This window comes from Brienomyrus brachyistius, chromosome 12 (genome assembly GCF_023856365.1).
Source record: "Brienomyrus brachyistius isolate T26 chromosome 12, BBRACH_0.4, whole genome shotgun sequence".
Taxonomy (NCBI): domain Eukaryota; kingdom Metazoa; phylum Chordata; class Actinopteri; order Osteoglossiformes; family Mormyridae; genus Brienomyrus; species Brienomyrus brachyistius.
The window spans coordinates 13,597,992-13,620,269 of record NC_064544.1 but is presented as its reverse complement, the minus strand read 5'-3'; the positions used below and the strand labels follow the sequence as shown (position 1 = coordinate 13,620,269).

At 40.9% G+C, this 22,278-nt stretch overlaps 1 protein-coding gene and 1 non-coding gene across 7 annotated transcripts in view; both read left to right on the top strand.

Moving 5' to 3' along the window:
- Window positions 1-22,278, top strand: part of LOC125704611 (rho GTPase-activating protein 7-like) — a 64,383-nt gene that overhangs the window by 11,873 nt on the left and 30,232 nt on the right. For 4 of the 6 annotated variants that reach the window (XM_048970433.1, XM_048970430.1, XM_048970429.1 and 1 more), the window contains 3 exons: window positions 6,215-6,346; window positions 6,454-6,588; window positions 11,539-11,572. In XM_048970433.1, coding sequence (XP_048826390.1) covers window positions 6,215-6,346; window positions 6,454-6,588; window positions 11,539-11,572 — 301 coding nt within the window. Of the gene's footprint in view, window positions 1-6,214; window positions 6,347-6,453; window positions 6,589-11,538; window positions 11,573-15,372; window positions 15,663-22,278 lie in introns of those variants that run through there. The other 2 variants (XM_048970432.1, XM_048970434.1) reach the window with 2 other exon arrangements.
- trnak-uuu (transfer RNA lysine (anticodon UUU)) lies at window positions 7,301-7,373 on the top strand. Its single transcript has one exon. It is a non-coding gene; the product is annotated as a tRNA-Lys (tRNA).

Here is a 22,278-nt window from a genome sequence, read left to right as displayed (position 1 = left end):
AAGATTACTCAGCCGTATTTACACAAGACTATAAGGATTCCACAGGATTTTTAGGGCAATTCCTTTCATTTATTCACTATTGTCTACCCTAGCAGTTATGACGTTAGTAAAAGATAGGGTGGGGTTTCAGAATTTGGGACGTTTAAAGTATGTAAAGCATTTAAAGCGTTTAAAGCACTTAAGGCATACTTGTGGCATTTATGATAATGAATGTTCAGTTAAGAGATTAAGAGTTTGTTTTGTATACAGGGAGACAATGTGCACAAATGTGGTTTGTCGATGCAATTTATAAAATCAGATTTCCCCAGAAAAATTAAAGGCATCTGTTGTTTTCAAAATATATGGCAATAGCAACAAACCACAGTTGTCTAAGCGGAATCATTAAAACCGAGGAAATTATTTTGCTAAAGTAATTCTCATTAGAGATTTTTTGTTAAGGAAATGGGTAACCGCAAATTACAGGCAATCAGCAGGAAACCTGCAAGTATCTGAATAATAGTTCAATTGTACTTAATAAAGGTGTTTATTATTTTTCATTGCAGACAAGCGAGATGTTAGTTTTCTTGTGAAAAAAAAAGAATGAGTAGTTATTAATTTCACATCTATATTATGAAATGTTCAATGAAAATAACTAATTCCAGTTTCATTGTCTGTGAAAGCATAAAGAAACAGAATTTTATGGTTGGTGGAAAGAGGATCTCACTCTAGATAAGATAATAAGCTGAAAGAAAACAGAATAAAGGCTAGCATTGGTTCCCACAGGAAGCTACTGTTTTTAATGGCTTATGAGTGACTGCAATGATATAAGATATGTGCCTGTATTTGTGAATAAATTCCCCTTAGTCATCTTATTTCCTTCTGATTTCCCTTGTCCTGAATGCCCTTTAACTTTTAGATCTTATTTTAAGAGTTAAGAAATCGTAAACAACAAGAACATGAACAACAGCAATAATAATAATAACAATAATAATAATAATAATAATTCTGCACAATTTTTGTGAGGAAAAACCACCCAGAGTTATTTTAAAGCTTTTTTTCTTGAGTACTATACACATGGTACAGAACATGGTATGTAAATGTCTGCCATATGTGCTTTTGTAAATTGCAAACAGGTGAGCGTCCACCATGGTAAAACACAACCCACTTCCTCTGCCTCAGTGATGCTACATTCAGGACGTTTCTGTCGGCTGTATTTATGGTTGTTCTCCGTGTCAGGAAAACAAGAGCTTAAAGAGAGAAAAGTAAACCTTTTTTAAACTTTGTTTAACATAATTATGTTTGCAAACAGCTGACTGTTTAAATGGTCAGATGCAATGTGTCATAACATAGATGGGATCAGATAGCATGTCTGCTGTATGCAAAAGAATTTCCCCCTGGGATCAATAAAGTGCATCTTACCTTATCTTAAACCTACACTTGAAGGTTAAGCTCACCATGTAATTGCTAAGAGCAGGTAGTCAATAATGGTGAAACTACTATGATTTTTTTGACATCTATAGAATAAAATGCTGGTTTGAATAATAATGTTTGCTATGTTGAAAGGGGCGGCATGGTGGTGAATTGGTTAGCATTTTTGCCTCACGCCTCTGGGACCCGGGTTCGAGTCTCTGCCTGAGTTATACGTGTGTGGAGTTTGCATGTTCTCCCCATGTCGTCGTGGGGTTTCTTTTGGGTACTCCGGTTTCCCCCCACAGTCTAAAAATATACCGAGGCTAATTGGAGTTACTAAATTGCTCATAGGTGCGAGTAAATGGTTGTCTGAGTGTGCCCTGTGATGGGCTGGCCCCCCAGTCTTTGGTTTTTTCCTGCCTCGTGCCAGTAGTTTCTGGGATAGGCTCCGGACCCCCTGCGACCCAGTAGGATAAGTAGGTTGGAAGATGGATGGATGGATGGATGGATGGATGGATGGATGGATGGATGGGTTATTTTGGGAAGATATGTGTGTGTTTATAGTCATAAGTTACTAAGGCAACACAAATCCAGAACCTAATGAAGATGCATCTTGATGTTTCGTTTGCATTGTCAAAAACTGGAACAGACCAGCACACAGAGTAACAATTGACTAGGACACGCGGATTTCTGCCTGCTTTCGGTCCTCATAGGCCGCTGTTGTTTTCTAACAAAATAATATGGGGACAGAGTGGAAGGTTGAAGGGAAAAAAACGAGTCAATCCTTTCCATTACACCAAGCGGCATAAATGCATGATTCATTGGCTTGGGGAAAATCTTAAAGGGGCTCCATTGATGGGATACATTACTGCTAACTAGAAAGTAAGTATAAGCAAAGTCACAAGAGCCACTCATTGTAGGAAATGAAGGCAAACAGATTCCAGTTTCAGTTCTCCTTTCAATCAATGATCTCACAAGACTGATAAAATGTCTCTGCTTGTTTCAGTGGCAAAGCACATTGGCTCAGTGGCTTCATGTAAAATTTTGCAAAACAACTAAAGATGGTGATATGTGAATGTATTAACAGGTATAGGTGACTGAGCGAGATTGACAGCTTGCCTTTGGCTTCCAGAAAGGATTCGATTTGCCTCCTACTCCTTTCTGATCTTATTTCAAAGACTTTTTTCTCTATGCTATTAGTGAATTCGGTAACATTTTACATTCAGTGCACCTTCATAATGTATTCATTATGTATTCATAGGACATTCATAAGCAGCATGCAAGTACACCATAACATCCTAACATCCTTAACAGCTTTAATATACATTAATAACAAACATTACATGTCTATATAATTATAATATTTGTTATTATTATATAATGTTTGTTATTAATGTATATTACAGCTGTTAAGGGTGGTAGGATGTAAAGGTATACATGCATGATGTTTATGAATGTTTTATGAATACTTAATGAATACATTATGAAGGTGTACTGAAGGTTTTATGAATGCAATATAAAAGCATTATGAAGGAGCAGTTAATGTAAAGCATTACCATTGATTCATACACAGAAGGCTTAGACTGGGTGACATACTGTAGTGGCTCAGCAGTAAATCTCCCGGGTTTGGGCTTTGAGTCTTGCCTCTGCTTTGTGTGTGTGTAGCTTTGTGTGTGATGCCCCCAGTGTGTCCAAAGAAATCCAGTTAAATACACTGGCCTTGCTAAAGGGCCCCTAATACATGAGCCCTATAATGGACAGGCATCCCACCCAGGGTCTACAGCAGCCTTGTGTTGCATGTCATAGACTCCAGGCAAGCCTGCCCCAGATAAGCATTTGGATGTTGTGTGGGCAGGCATTCATTTCTGTTTTTGCTTTCTGAGGCAATCAGAAGGCAGATTTATATGCTACAAATATTTCATGAACTCAGTAGTAAACATTTCTTTCCAGTGCTCCAAGAGTTTTGAAAACTGTAGAAATTCATTTCATGACTGCTCTTCAATTTCTTAGTTGAGTTCATGAGCCAGTGCAGTGAAAAGTCTCTGATACGCCACCAAAACAGTGCCAAAACAGCACTTTGACGCCTGTTAAATGGTGATTGCCTCTATAAACACTTCTATTATGTTTTCAGCCAGTCCTTTACTTTGAACTGTTGATCAGAACCCTGTTAACTTGCCAGAAACCTTGACTAATACAATTTTGCAAAACCAGTTTTCTGTGATTGTAGTGTGACTCTCCAGTCACTGCGCACTGGCCCAGAATGGCCTGTGTCTCAGCCTCAGTTATCAGCCGGTGCCTGTCAGCTAAAAGTACGTCAGTCAGGGCTCCGCAGAGAGCAAGTGTCTGCTTTACTTTTTGCTGCTGTCCTTTGATCACCTCACCAGAGTGTTACGATGGCAAAGAGAGTCCAAAGTATGTATGCAGAGTGTACTTTAGAGGGGGAGGAGTTACAGATAAGATACTAGACACTCTCGAGCATTCTGTAGGAGATATGCAAAGCATGTTGTGGGGGGAGTCATTGAGCATGCTATAGGGGAGTCATAGAGCATGCTATAGGGGAGTCATAGAGCATGCTGTAGGAGCATCATAGAGCATGCTATTGGGGAGTCAAAGAGCATACTGTAGGGGAGTCATAGAGCACGCTGTAGGGGCGTCATAGAGCATGCTGTAGGGGAGTCACAGAGCATGCTGTAGGGGAGTCACAGAGCACGCTGTTGGGGAGTCATAGAGCATGCTGTAGGGGAGTCATAGAGCACGCTGTAGGGGCGTCATAGAGCATGCTGTAGGGGAGTCACAGAGCATGCTGTAGGGGAGTCATAGAGCACGCTGTAGGGGCGTCATAGAGAATTCTGTAAGGGAGTCATAGAGAATGCTGTAGGGGAGTCACAGAGCATACTGTAGGGGAGTCATAGAACATACTGTAGGGGAGTCATGGAGCATGCTGTAGGGGAGTCACAGAGCACACTGTAGGGGAGTCATAGAACATGCTGTAGGGGAGTCACAGAGCATACTGTAGGGGAGTCATAGAGCATGCTGTAGGGGAGTCACAGAACACACTGTAGGAGCGTCATAGAGCATGCTGTAGGGGAGTCCTAGAGTATGTTGTAGGGGAGTCATACAGCACGCTGTAGGGGAGTCACAGAGCACGCTGTAGGGGAGTCATACAGCACGCTGTAGGGGAGTCACAGAGCATGCTGTAGGGGAGTCTGTAAAATGAGTGACAACTCATTTGACAACTCAGCAACATCCTGTTTTTGTCGGTGTGGGTTGATTTCACTGATGCTCACTGAACAAAAATGCAGCACCATGTAAATAGTCATTGTGAAATGCAATTGTTTACTTTTGGTTAGCAGTAAGTATAGTCTGTTATAACTAAGCATTGGTTACATGTTTGACTGAAAGTCTGCTATGAAATCCAAACAATAAGTAAGTTTTCCTACTGTGTGGAATAGGCTTTCCTCTTCAGTAAGATGAGAGCATAGGTTCCATTGTAACCGCAGAAGAAACACCTGTCTTTATGCAGACGTACCACCTGAGGTCAGTGTAGACCTTGATAAATCAGGAGGCCAGTCCAGCGAGGTTCAAAAAGAGCAGACCTCTGTTTTTCTGCAGGGACCTGAGAGAGATGGCCGATGTGCATCATAAACAGAGAGAAATAGGAGATGTCCACTGTGTCCACTCAGAAACCTGATAGAATGGATATTTCATGCAGAAAACGGGCACGGGAAATGTGCACCGAGAAACGTGGTGAAATCGTTGGAAAAACAGGTCTAAATCTTTCCCCATCACATACATTTTTCACCAATGGTTATAGTTCAATATTAAACTGCAGTACAAAGCTTAAAGACTGGAAATTAGCAGTAGCTTCTGATCAAGGGGCTTTTTAATAATATAATCAGCTTGGTAACTGGTTATATCATCAATTAGACCAATAAAAATGATATATAAAATTTATATGAATGTTAACATACAGTTGTTCACATGTTACGATATTTAGCAACAGCTAATAGTGATATCCAACAACACAATGGAAATACATAAAAAGTCACAGCTGGGCTAACTCTGTAGTTAACTGAGAAGATATTGGGCTTGTCAGTGAATTTAAGATGGAATGACCATGACTTAATACCACACATGCAGTCTTAGGTAAGTAATGCCCATGTGAGATTAGAAACAGCGGAGATGTGAAGGGTTAACGACTAAAGGGCATCGCATTCAGTGTGTCCCCTGCTTTGTCCATGACCGTATACTAAATAGGCATTAGTGCAAGATGAACAGATATGTACATATTTCATTTGAATATCAGAGAACATGTATTCCATATTTTACTTGTGTAATATTTTTACATCATTTACCCTTCATTTGTGATTCAAATGAGAATATTCAGCAGGAGGGAGCTGACAGTATTTTTCTTTCCTTTTTTTTTCTTCTTGCCCTGGGCAAATGCTAGAACATTCTTTTCTTCTGATTTGCTGCTTTGACTAGATTAAGGTCCTTGTTTTACATAGGAATGTGCGTCTTGTCAGATTTCAGTGACTAATGACACCATGCAGTGGACAGGTATGTATTATATGTAAGAAACTGCATGCCTTGTGTAAATATATCAAGGTTTTCATAGTGAAGAAAGGCTCCAGAGGTGGCAATTATGGCATCCTGAAAAAAATGATGTTTTACTTTTTAATGACATATGTCATGTCCGGTTTCATTCATGTTTTACATGTTTGTTTTGTGTTTAAAATATTGCTATTCCATAGATGAAATGCTCATATATGCTCATACATACTCGTTCCTCACACTAATCTGATACCCCCCCCCCCCCCCCCAGGGATCGAAAAGAGAGCGTGAGCGGTCCCGATTGGACTCTATGGTGCTGCTGATCATGAAACTAGACCAACTTGACCAGGATATTGACCGCGCCTTGAATATCACACCCATCCCATCAAGAAGGACTGTCCCTGTAGGTATACATCTGATCATCAGAATGTCTGTCTTAACATTAACCTCAAATACCACCTTCATTCTTAGCATGATTAAGATCATCGTGATGTTCTGTTTACTGTGCAGGAGTTTGGTATGGAAAAAAAACGTGGAGAGGACACTTTTCACTCCTCAGAGCTGTCTCTTACCTTCCAGACCCCTTATCCCACCGTACCAACATTAGCATCCATATCTGCTGACAGAGCGAAACACAAGGCTGAGGTAGGTACCATTACTGGATCATTTGTTGTTCAACAGAGAAGTTTCTTCATCAACCTTGGCCTTAAAAGTGGTGTTTTTGTTTGTTATGTCTAATATTTTTTTTAGTCATACATGACTAGTGATTCGTTTTCAGCATAAGTACACGATGACCAAATGCAATACATTTGTAGTAATTACTAAAATACTTCTGACCAAGCGTTAGAGCTGCTGATCGATAACTGGCCTTAGTATGCATTTGTAGACCAGCAGGACAGGGCAAACACTCCCATCCTGTTCCTTGTTACGTCGCTTTCTCCGTCCACCCAGAAATCCTGAATCTCAGTTCTCTGGGGCAGTGGAGTGGAATGTTAGCTCGGCACTTCTGTTCCAGCCTTAATTAGCACAGTTAGAAGCACAGCGTGCGTCAGTGAGACGGTCTGGGTTTTACACGGCCATTCACGTTACGCTCTGTTTACACCTGGAAGTTAATGACTGCTACCTTCCTGACCTTTTTAAACAGGGCAGTGACTGAGTGTTTTAGTGGAGAAAGTAAACAGCCTGGTACTGTGTACCATCCTCTCTAGTTATACTGCTATGGATAATATATATACTACCTGTGTTATGTGTTTGGCCTTTGACTAATGTTTGCATGTCTAACGTTATGTAGAAATGTGCAGTAGTGTGTGCTGTTGAGATGTGAGATACATTGAAGATAATTATAAGGAAATTAAGTGCCCAGATAGCTCAGTCGGTAGAGCATCAGACTTTTAATCCGAGGGTCCAGGGTTCAAGTCCCCGTTCGGACCCACCCTTTTGGAATCCCATGTGTGGCTGAATGGTTAAGGTGCTGGCTTTGCAATCCAGGGCGTTTTCCCCGAGTAGGTTTGAACGTAGCGCACAGCGGCATGTGGTAGTTTATAGGCAGTGTTGGCTTAATGGTCAGGGAGGTGCCCTTTTGTCTCTGTGTTCCTGCACCACTACCTATCCCAATGACAGTAGCACAGTGGGGCAGAGTAACACCTTTAGCACATGCGCAAAGTTTGTGAATGGAGTGAATATGGTTTGCATATGGCCTGTGCATGTCTTCCAAATGGTTTGTGTTGCAACATCTGCGCGTTGTTTTGTCTATGATCTGCACATGTTCCTCACATGATGTCTGAACGTGATCTGTGCTTGCTCCTTATTCCATTGGCTGCGTTCAGAGCCTTATCTATGTTACACCGAGGGCTTCCCCTTCTGTGGAGTGAAAGTGGTCTAAGTAGTCTATGCTGGACAAGTTCCCAGCACAGACCCTATCCAGAACCATTTCCCATATGGCTGGGAATACCAGCGATGGATAAACAGTATTAGCTCATCTTTCTGGCACTGATGTTCAGCTCAGGTCCAAGGCATCATTGTCTCAACACAGAGCACCAATTTCACAAGGCCATGGTTTAACAACAGACAGAGCATTGTTGTAAAAAAAAAAAAAAAAAATCCCATTTCATAACAAAACCGTCACATTTCGTGAATTATGTATAGCTGACGTGTATGCCAGCTGGACTGATAAGCTGTGTGGCAACACAAAAAAGAGATGCAAAAAAATTCACTTATTTGTTCCGATCCATGATCCAACAGATAGTCACAGTTAGTTTCACATGGGTTGTCTACAAAGCTGGAAAACTGTAGGCCCGCTAGATTTATGCAAGAAGGATTGTGAAAGGCTGTGGAGAAATATTTAAGCCCCGGTAGGTATTTGTAAAACAAGTTTTGGGGATATTTCACAACCTTAATCCAATTTTTTTTTTTTTTTGTAAGAGTCTTATTAAGATTCCTGCAGACCAATGTCGTATTTACGCATCTCACCTCATAGCAGTTCAGATGGCGTGATCCAGGCCGGGGTTGGCTTTCATTCCCTGCTCGTTCCTGTTTGGCCGCGGTCGCTGTTTGAGCCACAGAGACATCCTGAAGCCTCACCTTTCCACTCCTTTGTGTTTGACAGGCTTCAGGCACCTCTTTCCTCAGGATGTCGCACAGATCCTTGTTTTGTGTTCCTCTCCACGTGCTTCGCGGGGGAGCTGGTATCTGAGCCCTATCTCATTTCACCACTGCCTCTACTTCACTGTCGGCTTCCTGTCCTTTTTAAATGTGCCGTCGTACTGACATTTCCGGGTTGCTGATGAACATGTATATGGAAAATTTTCATCTAAAGCTTTGGTAACACTTTACTTGAGGGGGAACAAGTAAAGTAGTAGTATACTCCTACTTAATGTCTTAATTAACCACATTAATTACACATTGATGCCATGTTCATTCATCATAAGTTATTCATAACGGTGCATGTACTTCATGCAGTTGTTACATTTGTTCATGATTTGTACTTGAGTAGCAACTGAGTTACTAAGTTACTTGTGCCTCCTCAAGTGAAGTATTACCAAAGCTTTTAACAAATGTGAGGAGATCATTTTTTTTTAAATGTATGTGTGAAGTGAACATTACCTTAGCTCACCTCTTCCCTGTGTAACCCAAGAAATGGATAAATCATTAGCTGTTCTAGGCCAGAAATCTGTCCATTGAACTAAAAGGGAGAAAACAGGGTCGACTCTTTTGAACTTCATCTCAGCTTTTAATCCATTCCATACTTTTGCTTGTACAACAGCAAAGGCAAACTAAAATATTTACTCGCTTGCTAAATTATGTTTTTATACAAGTTCACATTGATATAAACATCTATCCATTGAGTGAAAGGTTTTGATGTCCTTCAAGATGTGTAAAATACTGAACTGTGTGTTAATACTGATGATCTCAAAGGAACCAAAACGGCTAATTTAGTGCACGGTAATCGTTCTATTTTTCACCCAGTTTCCTGCAGATGTCTTTTCACTTTCCCTCCAAATGAGTTTTCCCTATCAGCTAATGTGAAAAGGCCATGGAGAGTTTGCTGGGCTGTGACTGAAAAGACTTTTGAAATGCTTTTTTATAAACAACGCTCCTGCGTTCCTTCCAACTAACCTCCAACAAGCAAAAAACTACATCAATCTAATGTCTGTTTCTTAAATGTTCTTGCTATGGGACGATTAGAGTGGAAACGACATTCATTGCAGTCAGCGATCCGCTGTTCTGGATCAAGGCTGCTCAGCTGGCTTCTCCCTTCACTTTGGACCCTGTAGCTCCGTGGCGAAAAACCAATTTGATGCCGTCATTCCACAAACGGTACACCTTTGGCTGCGGCTTCGCCGCAGATGGAAGGCATTAAAGGTGGGAAGACTTGACCGACTCCCAAGCTATAACAATACTTTCCCACATATTTCAGAAACTTGAGCACAGTGCCAGCTTTGGTCACAGTGGAACAAGCACTATATTCACATGGGCGACACTTAATCACTTGCTTTTTCTCACTAGGAAGGACTGAGGAATCCTCGTTTTCAGACACATACTGCCCACGCAAACCCGAAACCGATGTTACTAAACTGATAGGGGAGCATGAGGCCTCATGATCTTATCCGTGTTATGTATACGCAGAAAGAAGAAGTCACATGTAGGAAGGAGGTGGGAATTCGGTCATCTCAGGCTGGGGGGGGTTCAGCTGGCAATATCTGTTTACTGTTTTAATGTCTTTCCATACATACACTTTTATCCTCAATTCTTTGAGTAGTTGTAGGAGTAGGAGTATTAGTATTATTACTATTAAATTCATTGTTTCAGATCTTTAAGTCCAGACTGAGATCTGTCTTCAGGCCATTCAAGCTCTCTGAACATGTGTCTATGGGGGCTAATATTGTTGAGATAAACCAGCAGAGGAATGTGGTCTCTGTCACGGAATTGAGAAACAAAAGTGATGACCAGGCTGAGACAAAGTCAGCATTTTGTCATTCCATCACCCACAAATGGGACCGGGACATAGTCTGGAGTCTGTGTCACAACCACAGATGTAGCTTTGAAACCCTCAGCATCATCATTAAATGGAACCTTAATACACCGCAGCTGGAAAATCTTCGGTTTTCCTCCATAATTGTAGTATTGTTATATTATAATAGATGGGATAGTCATTAAGGACATGCGAGTTCCTGGAGGGGGGGGGGTCATGCCATAAGGGGTGGAGCCTATGCCAAGCAATATGGGTCACAAAGGGGTGGAGCCTATGGCAAGCAATATGGGTCACAAAGCTAGGATCCTGAAGAATATAAGGAGGATATGCAAATTCCACAAACATAGACAGATAAGGGAGGCGGGATCCAAACCCTGGACATGTGAAATGACAGAGCTACTCACTGAGTCACTGTGCCACTCTATAGCTTCAGCCAAAAAATGAAATGTGCTTTACAGTAAATAGACAAAGACCATGCATTACATATGAATGTCAGTGAAGGTCGTCTTTATTTGTGGAGTCATGCATGGTAAAATGCAAATTCTACTGACACTTTGCGGTGAGCTGAAATATCAATATGGTTCAAGACATAATAAATGAGGAATATATGCAATGTATTTGCATATCACAAAATCATACCTTTGTGTGAAAGAGCATGAAAATATTGTCAGACTCTAAATCTTGATGTGGGTGAAGGAGTGAAGAAACAGAGGGTGGTTACCGGTCAAAAATGACAAAAATGTAAAAATGAAAATGAAAAAAGAATGACAATCGTATTGAAAAGGACATTAGCATGTTAAAACACTACTTAAAGTATGAGAAAAATCCAGTGAGCTATTTTCTTATCAGTGATGCAGAATGTGTTAGAGGTTAAGGAGTGGATTCGTGTGTTTGTGCTTCTGTGAGACAGTTACCGCTTCTCTGTGAATGCCTCTGTTCTGCTCTTATGAAATAAGTCAGTTCAGAGATTATTTTTGTTCTGGCTTGTCTATGAGGACATGTGGTACCTGGCTGTTACCACACGCTACTCTGTGGACAAATATTACCATTAATATCTGGATGCTATATGAACGAGGGTTGTGGGTGTATTCAATAACAGTTTCCTCTCTGCCTTTTTTTTGTAGATGATGCCAGCTATTTCAGAAAAAGATAAAGCTGGTAAGTTTACATCAATTTCTTCCTTGTGTACACTTACTACTAATCAAAATAATCAGTAGTTTTGTGCTTAAGTTTGAAGTTCTGTAATATGCTTGTACAGATAATTGTGACCACACTTGTACCACAGAACTGGCTGTTTTCTCTTTTTTGGTTGTTTACGTATAAAAATATTTCTTTGCTGGTATTCCAGTGGGTAAAATGTCATTTGATTTGTTATCTGAGATGAATGGAGCCTCTGAATACCTTTGATATGTCAGACAGCGGCTTCTGTGTATCCTTATCCTGAAACCTGATGAAGCGGAATTGCATAACATGCAAAGCTAATCTTTGTCCTCCTTGCGTAATACCTATCACCTATTTATCAATCCGAAACAATGTAGGAATGTACTTATCCAGTCAGAATAGAACAGGCAAGGCAAAAAAAAATGGGTGTAGCTTAGGCTTGGTTTAAGGACACTTCAGTATCACTGCACCTTCCCTTCACAAGAATTGAATTGTAAGTATTCATTACAATGTCTATTATGTGTGGGTCCAAATAGTGATGGTGATAAATTTGTTACATAGCTCACATAAATAAGCCATTCCCTAGCCTCAGCATTCTGAGGGAGCACGTCTTGGCATGGTAATATTTGCTGGTAATGTGTTCGCCAAGGGGCAGCCATGGATAGGGCTGATAAGCAGGTTGGATTGTGGTCCGGGTTCTTCCATACCAGAGCCGAGAGCCGTCATTCACATTTCCATCACAGAGGCTTTTCCCCGGAGCAGCTGATTGGTCATGTGAAAGATTAACCCCTGTGACACTAGGCAGCACAGAGCAATGTTTACACAAGGAACCATGGGAAGGCAGCACTGCTCGCTCTGCCTGACACCACCGTATGTGGGGAAATGCAGTGATGCTGCCTGTGTTACACAGAAGTGTTTAACGATTCAGAGAATCATTTATAAAACAAAGAGAAGCACCAAAATACTCTCCCCAGTTTAGGGTTACTTATAAGCCACCCAGGTCATAAAAACAATGAAGAATTAATTTGATGTTGTTTTATACAAAAAAATATTACACAGAATCTCTTTCGGTACAGAAGGAGATTCAAAAAATGCTTGTTGTTAGCACTTGACTTGTGACTTGGAATGGCAAGGAGCCATAGTGTTTGAGATATACAGACGCTCCTCTATTTATGAACTTTCAACTTACGAACTTTTGGACATACGAACGAAGAGGACCGTAAGTCCAAATTGTGTTCATTCGGCTCCCGTTTCCTGTCCGCAACATCAATTTTTTTTTCTGCACGCCAATTCCACCTAGTAAGACTTCTGGCCACTATTCCCGCCGCACAGCAGCGTAGCGTGCGTACTCCCGGCATCCTAGGTCTTTGTACTTGCGTATACCCTTAGAATGATGTCAAATAACGTCTTGCGAACATTTCAAGTTACGAACAGCCATTCGGAACGTAACTCATTCGTAAGTAGAGGAGCGTCTGTACTTCTAGTGATTTGCATTTTGTTTGACTTTAACATTTATTCTTGGAAGTGGTAGAGCATTTCAAAAGTCCAGTCTGTGTACAGATCCAGCATAAGGTCCATTTGTGGAACATCTGCCCAATCTAAAAATACCACAGCGGGAATACATAAACATAGAAGAATGAGAGGATCTTTCCACTGGCTGACAGCGTGACCCTTTGCATGCTGGGAGGTCTCAAATAACATTAACTGCTGATGGATGAAAAGGAATATTACATGCTAGTTTTGTCTGCAAGCCAGACAAAAACTCAAAAAGGAAAAGCTTCATTGTTCATTTGAGGCAAAACAAATCAATCGTTTGGAAGCATGTGCAAGTTGGTATCTTCGGTGCACTTAATCTGCTGACCTCTAATTTTTTTACCCTACAAAAAGTTTGGATCTAAACGTTTTTAAACAAATTGTGTCAGCATTTTTTTCCCTCTACATTTTAGGTCTGTGACCTTTTAAGTTATGTTAGTGGATGAAATCTTTCCCAGGCTTGATGTTTAGTCTGGGTTCGTTATTAATGCATTTAGTGCTCTGTTAAAGCTCGCTGTTAAAGCTCACGGAAAGGAAATTTCATTTCCTTTTCCTGTTATTTCTTTAGAAAATAATGGGAAATGTCATTTTTATATATTAAATTTATTCATTATTTTTAATCTCTTATTTACCAAGAACAAAACGTGAAAATTTAATCAGAATGATTGCATGGAAGCTTTTAGTGTCTCTCATTTTGTAGAAAAGGTGGAACATCTTCTAGCAGCTCATACTAAACTGGTTGACCCTGTTGTCTTATGAGAGACAGTCAGGGCTCCAACTTTCCATCCAGTCTGTGTTCTTATCTATGTCCCACTGACTTGTGTAGGACAGCTGGAGCAGCTAACAGCAAAGTCTGCAATGACTTGGTCTCCTTGGTATCTGAGGGACAACATGGCTAATTCCTGAGTAATGCTTCAAGCAAATACCCAGTTTTCATTAATCTGAGACCCTTTATTGCTGTATTTCGTAAAAAAACACTTTCAATCAATGAGCTATTTTCAAGGCATCCGTGGAATTTGGGATGTCTATGGTATTCGGTGAATTCACTCTGTTCGGGGCATTCTTAGAATTCAGCTTGTCCCGGGTATTTAGTATGTCCCAGCATTTGAGAACATTTAGTGTATGTGCTGTGTTCAGGGTTTCAATATCCAGTGTGTATGCAGTGTTCAGGAGGTTCCAGTTGTGGCATTCTTCGGTCATTCCAGGGGGCATTTCTAGTGTTAGAGGTTATCGGGGGCTTAGAACTGAAATTGTCGCACATCATAACACAATAATGTACATGTAAAAGCAATTATTAAAAACAAACTGGGGTTTCGCTAAAAACATTCATAGCCTGTGCTGTGTAAGAGCTGCCCTGGTGCTAATCGTGGTTCATGCCATATGCCTAAAAAGGGATAGACTAGTAACAACTGCACAGATTCAGCTAAATGCTGTCGATTTGCTTGCTGTCACTCCATCCTGTGTCAGCCCCTTTGTCTTGTAAACTGTAGTGCAAGACATAATAGTGAAGACTATAATAGAATAGTAACTCCTATAGTAAGCTATAGTATTTAAGTAAAACAGCTTTACTAAATCTTCTCAATTGGGAAGTCATGCGATACAAATTACATCCTAAGAAATAACGTAGCGGGGATTCCTTTATCACAGCTATCTGATGCTTCTTGTCCTCGTGCTCAGTCCGCAGCCCTCTAGTACAAAAAAATACTGCCTTAGATCATTAGTTCATTGTCTAACCAAAATATAAAGCCGCAGGCCGAATGTCTGACGCACAGCACTGACAACGACAGCACGTCCATTTGGTTAACGGCCCACTGCCGTAGTTTCACTTTCACTTATCAAGGGGTGGGGACGATAAACAGCCTCCCTACTGTCTTGCATTATAGCACCTTGCCTGTCCTGTTAAGTTGATCATTATAGCATAAGCATGCAATGAGGTACATTGCTATAGACAGGTCCCTCAGGATATCCGCATACCTGTATGTGTGTAGTGTTACCATTCTGTCATCCCTGTCAGAAACCACACTTTGACATATTTTACAACGTCACTGAACCCCAATACATACATCGTTCCCCAAGCTAAAAACTCCTCTATCTCAAGTCAAATGTCACAGCAGAGTCGTAGCTGTAAATATTCAGATCGTTTGTGCTGACGTGCGTGACATAGCCGAGAGTAAGCGACCTCCACCTAGGGAGTCTCCTCTCAGCCCACACTGCTCAAAGGACGGCTCTAGCTGCATCATTTCAATGCACCCCCCCCACACTCACATACACACGCACACCGGCACACGCACAGACAGCTGTGAGTCAGAAGAGAGGATTCTGCAGAGGGACGGGCTGCATGTGTCGCATGTAGACCAATAGGGTACCTACAGAGACACACACGCATAAGGACACGCGCAGACCGCAGACGCACGCGTCCCCCTTCAGCTGCTCCGTGACATGGCTCAGTCTGCCCGGCTGCTCTTGCTAAGGCGTTCCCTCAGCGAACATCTCCACCGTTCCACCAAGACCCTGCAGCTTCTGCACAAAAGCACCAGGGAGGCGCGTCATGCAGGTGAGCAAAGTCAAAGGTGAGGGCACGGCCATCCCTGCCCTGTTGGCATGGTAACGGGGCTGTTCCGGCTCCTTCTTGGGCGGGCTCGGCTTTACAGATATCTCGTGATCTGGTCGTCTGCCTGATCTGCTGCAGCGTACGGAATGTTCTGGTAGTGTATTTGGAGTGATGTGAAATGCGATGACTTAGGAGCACAGGAGAGTGCGAGACAAAGGCTTGCATGCTGAGAGACAGGGAGGAGTGCAGGAGCTGCTGAGTCATGTTGCAGGAGGCGAAAGGGCTGCAGAACACATGCCATCTGTGCTGTAATTGTGGTGTTGCAGTCTGTACTGTAAAGACACTGTTACTGTATGTGATGCAAAGGTAATACTACAGTAATGCCACATTTATTGTAATGCTTGTGCTACTATCTGTGGTATAATGGTAGTGTTACTATCTGTAATGTACAGAATGAGTAATGTTACTGCTTTCGATGTAATGGTCGTGTTACTCTCTGTGGTATAAAGGCAAGTTACTATCTGTGATGTTACAGTAGTACTACTATCTGTGATGTAATAGTAGGGCTACTATCTGTGGTGTAATGGTAGTGCTGTTATCTGTGATGTAATAGTAGGGCTACTATCTGTGGTGTAATGGTAGTGCTACTATCTGTGATGTAATAGTAGTGCTACTGGATGTGTTGTAATGGTAGTGTAACTATCTATGACATACGACAAATGTTGTCATGTAATAGCAAGGTTATTCTCTGTGGGATGACGGCAATGTATGTATCTGTGATGTTATGGTAGTGTTGCTCTCTGCAAAATAATTGTAGTGTTACGATATGTATTATGATTCCAGTGTTACAGTGTCTGTGATGTAATAGTAGTATTACTGTCTATGATGTAATTGTAGTGCTATGTATTATAATGGTAGTGTTATTATCCATGAAGTAAATGTAATGTTACAGTCTGACAGGTTTGCTACAGGTTTTACTGTATGTTATGTTATGTTACTGTTTGTCATGTAAGGAAAGATTATTCTGTGATATTTTAAGAGGCAACCTAATGAATACAGATTTTTAACATCAAATTTTTTTTTCACATTATATACATTACATAAACCAGTACTGCATGCAGCAGCGATCTGTAAGCGCTGGGAGAATCCATTTGGCTTTAATCTGATCATTGGGCTACCACTGGTCATGGTAAGGTTATCTTCTGAACACAAGAGTGCGCACAGACTGATGCTGATACAGGCCATCTGTATGGGCAAGTTGCTTTTTTTTATTACTTCTTTGACAAGAAAGTTTATTTCCTCTGCCATGACAATGCAGAGTTACTCAGTGTCACAGGGAAAAATCAGTGTTTCAGTCAGACCAAGGAATGTACAAGAAAGGCTTTGCAGATAAAATTCCTCCAGTGTGACACCACTCATAGATTTATGGCATTTATAAATATGGTCTAACATCATGTTTTCTTCAGATAAGAATCAGTTTGTTATATAACTCATTGAGTCACAGGAAATAGGAAAAGTACAGCTCAAGGTAAATTTATTTTTAAGTTTAAGTTTATGTTTAAGTTTTAACAGGCTTCTGCTAAATCTGAGGAGCAAATAGTCTCCCAAATGTGTGAGATATACAATGCAGATAGACAGTGAAACAATAGCAAGATGCTCCAGTGGTTATTTGCAATATAGACAATACATTGTAACACAAATAGTAATACATCGTAAGCTATTAGTATTATGCAACTCATGCATGTCACTATAGCAATCCTTTGATTATGCTAATTTGCTGTACATTTTTTCACCGTAAAGGGTTACGAATTTTCATACCAGAATCCATAATTTGAAAAAAGCATTGAAAACCTAATCATTATTTTAATATGAAAAATTATAATGTGATTCTAGCCCAACCCAAAAACCCCAGTTTTCCCAAAATATCACCATAACAATGAAAAAATAATGCTATTTAATATAATGAACCTTTATTGTACTCACTTTATTGTGCCAGAGCTATTGATACGCTGTTTTCCCTTTTTTTACACATTTGGCTGTAACGATACAATGCATTTTAATCTTGTTTAGCATATTCTTTGGTTGTAAAGTGTTACACGGAGGATACCTTAGTAACAGAAATGTATAAATATGCATGTATGTGCACATTACATGCCTCCAGAAAAAGTCCAGCATCTCTCAATCCTTTCAGTGTCAGACCATTTTTGGGACAATTTATCAGTATTCATCCATCCATCCAATAATCCATCCACCCACTTATATCCAGTACAGGGTCGCAGAGATTCTTAGCATGTCTAAGGAAGCACGGGATACAAACACAATCATACGCTATCAGTGTTTTTTGGAACGCCCAGTTAACCTAAGTGCATATCCCCTGACTATGATAATCAACCGGAATAATGATAATCGACCGGAATACCCAGAGGAAACCAGCAGGACATGAGACTCTAAGAATAGCTTAAGAATTGTCTAAGAATGCAATCGATGATTTACTGAAACTGCAAACGCCTGTTATTCATCACAAATATCACAGTTTCAGCATCACAATCTGATAAAGTGGAATATATCTTAATTTAAAAAAACATGCGTATGAATAGTTTATGTTTAATGGGAATCTCTCAAAATTCATTACAGCTGGAGATATTTCTAATTGAGGATTGCACTGCTTTGCATGAACCAGATCATTGCAATATGGAAAGAGCATAATTGCCTGTGTTTTATATTTGTTCCTTATGGGCTGACATAAATGCCTGTGGCCAGTTTGTGATTGTGGTTTTAATGAATGCTGGTGATAATGGATACAGTTAACATTCCGTTTAGCCTGTAATACGTTCCGCAGACCCCTTAAAGCCAGCTAACATGCTTTTTTCGTGAAATGCAGAGCGTTTTATTCTGTGAGTAATATATTTCAGCTTCTGTGTCTGGATCAAAGTGGATTTTATTGGACCCGCGGGTCGCTGTTTGTTATTGTTCCGTTTCCCATCTCTCCCATGCTACTGGGTTCCAGTCTGTCTTCTTCAAGGCCACAGTGGGCTGAATCGCAGGCACAGGAAGAAGCTGTTTCCCTGACATTCTGCAAATTATGGAAATACATGTTATATGTCACTTGTTTGATACTGTTCTGCTTTTGATCACAGACCACATGACAGACCGTATTTATCCATGTGTGACCCTCAATTTCAGTCACACGCTATCTCCTGGCCTTGAAAATCCCTGCTCGTCTCTTACAGTTCCCGGCTTCAGTAGTCAGATGGTATTTTCTTATGTTTTGTTTCATTCTTTTTTCTATACCATCATTTGCTTGAGCAGCATGACGGCACAGTGGTTCGCGCTGCTGCCTCCCCATTAGAAAGTTCTGGGTTTGATCCTGGGTCCTTTTTGTGTGGGGTTCACACGCTCTCCCTGTGTTCATGTGCTTATTTGCTGGGGGCTCAGGTTTCCTCCAACAGTCCAAAACATTTGCAGGTAGGCTAATTGGTGTGTCTAAAGTGGCCCTGTGAGTGTGTGTGCCCAGTACTGTGTTGGTTCTGGCTTGCGTCTGTTCCTAGGATAGGCTCTGGGCCCCCTGCAACCCGACTGGGTGTTAAGCAGTTACGGTAATGAACGGACGGATCATTTGGTTGTTCCCCTGTAAAACGTTGAACGCATAACGATAGACTTACTCTGTAAATTTGCTGCATGTTTTTATGTTCATTGAACACACAATTGTTTGTTGATTGAATACTATGGATATTTGTAGGACACCTGTAGGGGAAGCATTCAGATTTCATTCCAAATTCCAAGTGAGATTCGGCATTTGCTTCTTTTCCTAATGGGGAGTCACGTACATCGGTAGGATATGGATCTGCACTCATGTTTGCAAGATTGAAGGTGCAGTCCTATTACTGGTAGAGCTGTCATATCACCTATGGGCCCTTGTGCAGCCAACGAGTGCTCAGCAAATGTGGGACCTCGTACAGGACAGCTGGAAAAGCATCTCAGGAGGCCACCTCATGATACTGGTGTAGAGGAGACAATAGGGTCAGCCGGTCCGTGGGGCCATTGGAGTTACAGTAGGGGCCTTGCCCAAGGGCCCAATGGTGGGATCACTCTGCCAACCAAGGGATTTGATCTGGCAACCTCCTGAGTCCCAGCCCAAAGATTTTTTTTTGTTTAATACTTTGTTGCTCAGTGAATAATCCATATGTGTCATTTTATAGTTTTGATGTGTTTATAATTATTTAAAAATGTGGAGAATAGCACAAATATACCCTATATAGGTAGGTGTGTCCAAACATTTGACTGGTACTGTGCATTTTGTACATCCCATTGCTTTGCAGATGCCACACCCTCCAAATAGCCAGTTAGCAATGGGTGCAGACATGGTTTAAATGTAATAGCTGTTAATGCCTTAATATCAGCTGTAAGTCTGAATTTCAGTCTGACAAACAGATGTGTGGAGTCTCACCCAAAACTAACCACTCCGTTTGTCAAAGGAAGGGCGAGCAGATTTCCTAATACTTAATAACGTGTCACATACATATCAAAGGCTGTCAAGAATTTCCCATCTGCTCAGTATTCAAATGCCCTTCTCAGTTTTCGATGTGTGAAAATATAACGGCATTCATAAATATTCATTTTTTTTTGCCTAAAAGTTCAGCAGTCTAATACTTTGATCTCAGGAAACAAATTTCTGTTTCTGTTTTTCATCTAGAATTCAGTTTGATATTCGGGTGTATTCAGTTGTATTTTCAGTAGAGGCGTAAAGGTACAGTCGTGTCACTATAAGGCACCGTTGCATGCTTTTCAGCAACAATACATAGAGGAAAGTTATATATCAAAGATATCCATGAAACCAAAGTATAGCATTTGTCTACATCATATGCTCTATGACAGCCTCATTGTTTTGGTTTGTAGCTCTGGAGAGAAATATTTAGTACATGTAAATCATGCATAGTGGTGACAGATGAGTACCAAATACGACAGAGGGTACCAAAGTTTATCTCAACATGTTGGGTCAGGTTTTTGGTTCATATACAGAAGACTGTGGGTGAAGATAGAGACATGTTGCCTGCATATACTTGCATGTGTCTTGCTTGAATGGGAGTTTGGGCTTTTAAACTGCAGAGCAATCGCAAAAAGTGCTGTTGAGTGGGAATAATTGGCGGCTGTTATGAACCTTATTTAAACAAGGTTGGTGTCAGTGTTTAGCAAGGATACCTAGATTGACCTGATAGAACTATGAAGCATTTATAATTACAGGACAACCATCAAGGGCAAAAGGTCAATGAAGTATGGTTCTTTGTCGCATTTAAGTTGATTTTAACTTGTGGTACTCAGCGTGAACCTAATTTAACACATTACTGCCATTAGAATAAATTCAGAGCAATCCAGTCTACGTGAGACACATTCCTCGGTGTTTATTTCAAACCTTGGCGACTTCTTGTGCCAATTGTGTTTGCAGAAACAAATCCCTCCGTGTCAGGTTTTGACAACTGGAATGTATCTTCATAAGGTGTCTTCCTATGTGCTGTAAACAGTCACCTGGTTCTGGTGTCAAGGAACTGTGTGGGTCCCACGCTTAATTAGCACCCAACCCTCCCCCACCCTAAAACCATGTATCCTGCGCTCTTACAGTGAAGACCTGAGTCATAATTGCAAAGGACTGCATGCTCTGGCTGGGTTCTTTGTTACTGTGTCTGCAGCATCGTAATGGTGAGAAGCTGTTTTTCCTAACATTGACTAACAAAAAGGACCATGTGCTTGACAGGAGGAATGTGTGTTGAACAACAGGACTGTATGATGGACACAAGGAATGAAAAACAGGACCCGCAACTTGTGGAGAAGACAATGACATGCATTGAGTTTGAGAAGCAGGACAATGTGGTAAAAAGGAGAACCGTATAATGAACATCAGTGTTATGTGGGCCAGGAACTTGCTGTTACAGGGATTAAAAGAAATCATGTGTCTTAACTAGGGGAGATCAGGGACAATCGTTAAATTGAATCTGGTATCTATTTACTCAATCTGTGTACTTTTAGCAGGACATGTTTATTAAGTATCATAACTGTTGCTAGGAGCCTTAAGCTAGCAAAAGTGGAGGAACGTACAGGCGTTGAACAACTGACCCTATTCAACAAATGTCTCTGGTGAAATAGCCATGGGGTCTACATGTCCAGTACCTTTCAGTACCTTATGTAGCTCTGCTCTGCTCCATTTGCAAACATTTTCTACTCTTGGCTGTACAGCTTAGCTGTGGGTTGACATACTTGTCTGTATATTCGAACCACGAGCAGTTCTTTTGCCCTGACTAACCCAGTGCTTTCTTAAAAATGTATTCCAGAATACATTGATGTGATTTTGTGATAAAACAGTACATAGTATAGTCATACTAAGCCTTTCACCTGAAAATGAAGCTATTCCCTGACAAAGGGCAATACAATGTGTGAGCGAGGGGCTCTTCCATACGTAACTTTTGGCCAGCTTCCTAAATTAAAATCCCATTTTCTGCAACAAAGTAACAATGTCTTGTCCTCTGAGGTGTCATATATAGTACTCAATAATCTCACAATGCCCATGGAAAAACTATCCTTCCTTGTCATCTTCCCTGCTTTCCAGTTTGTCCCAATCATAAGACTT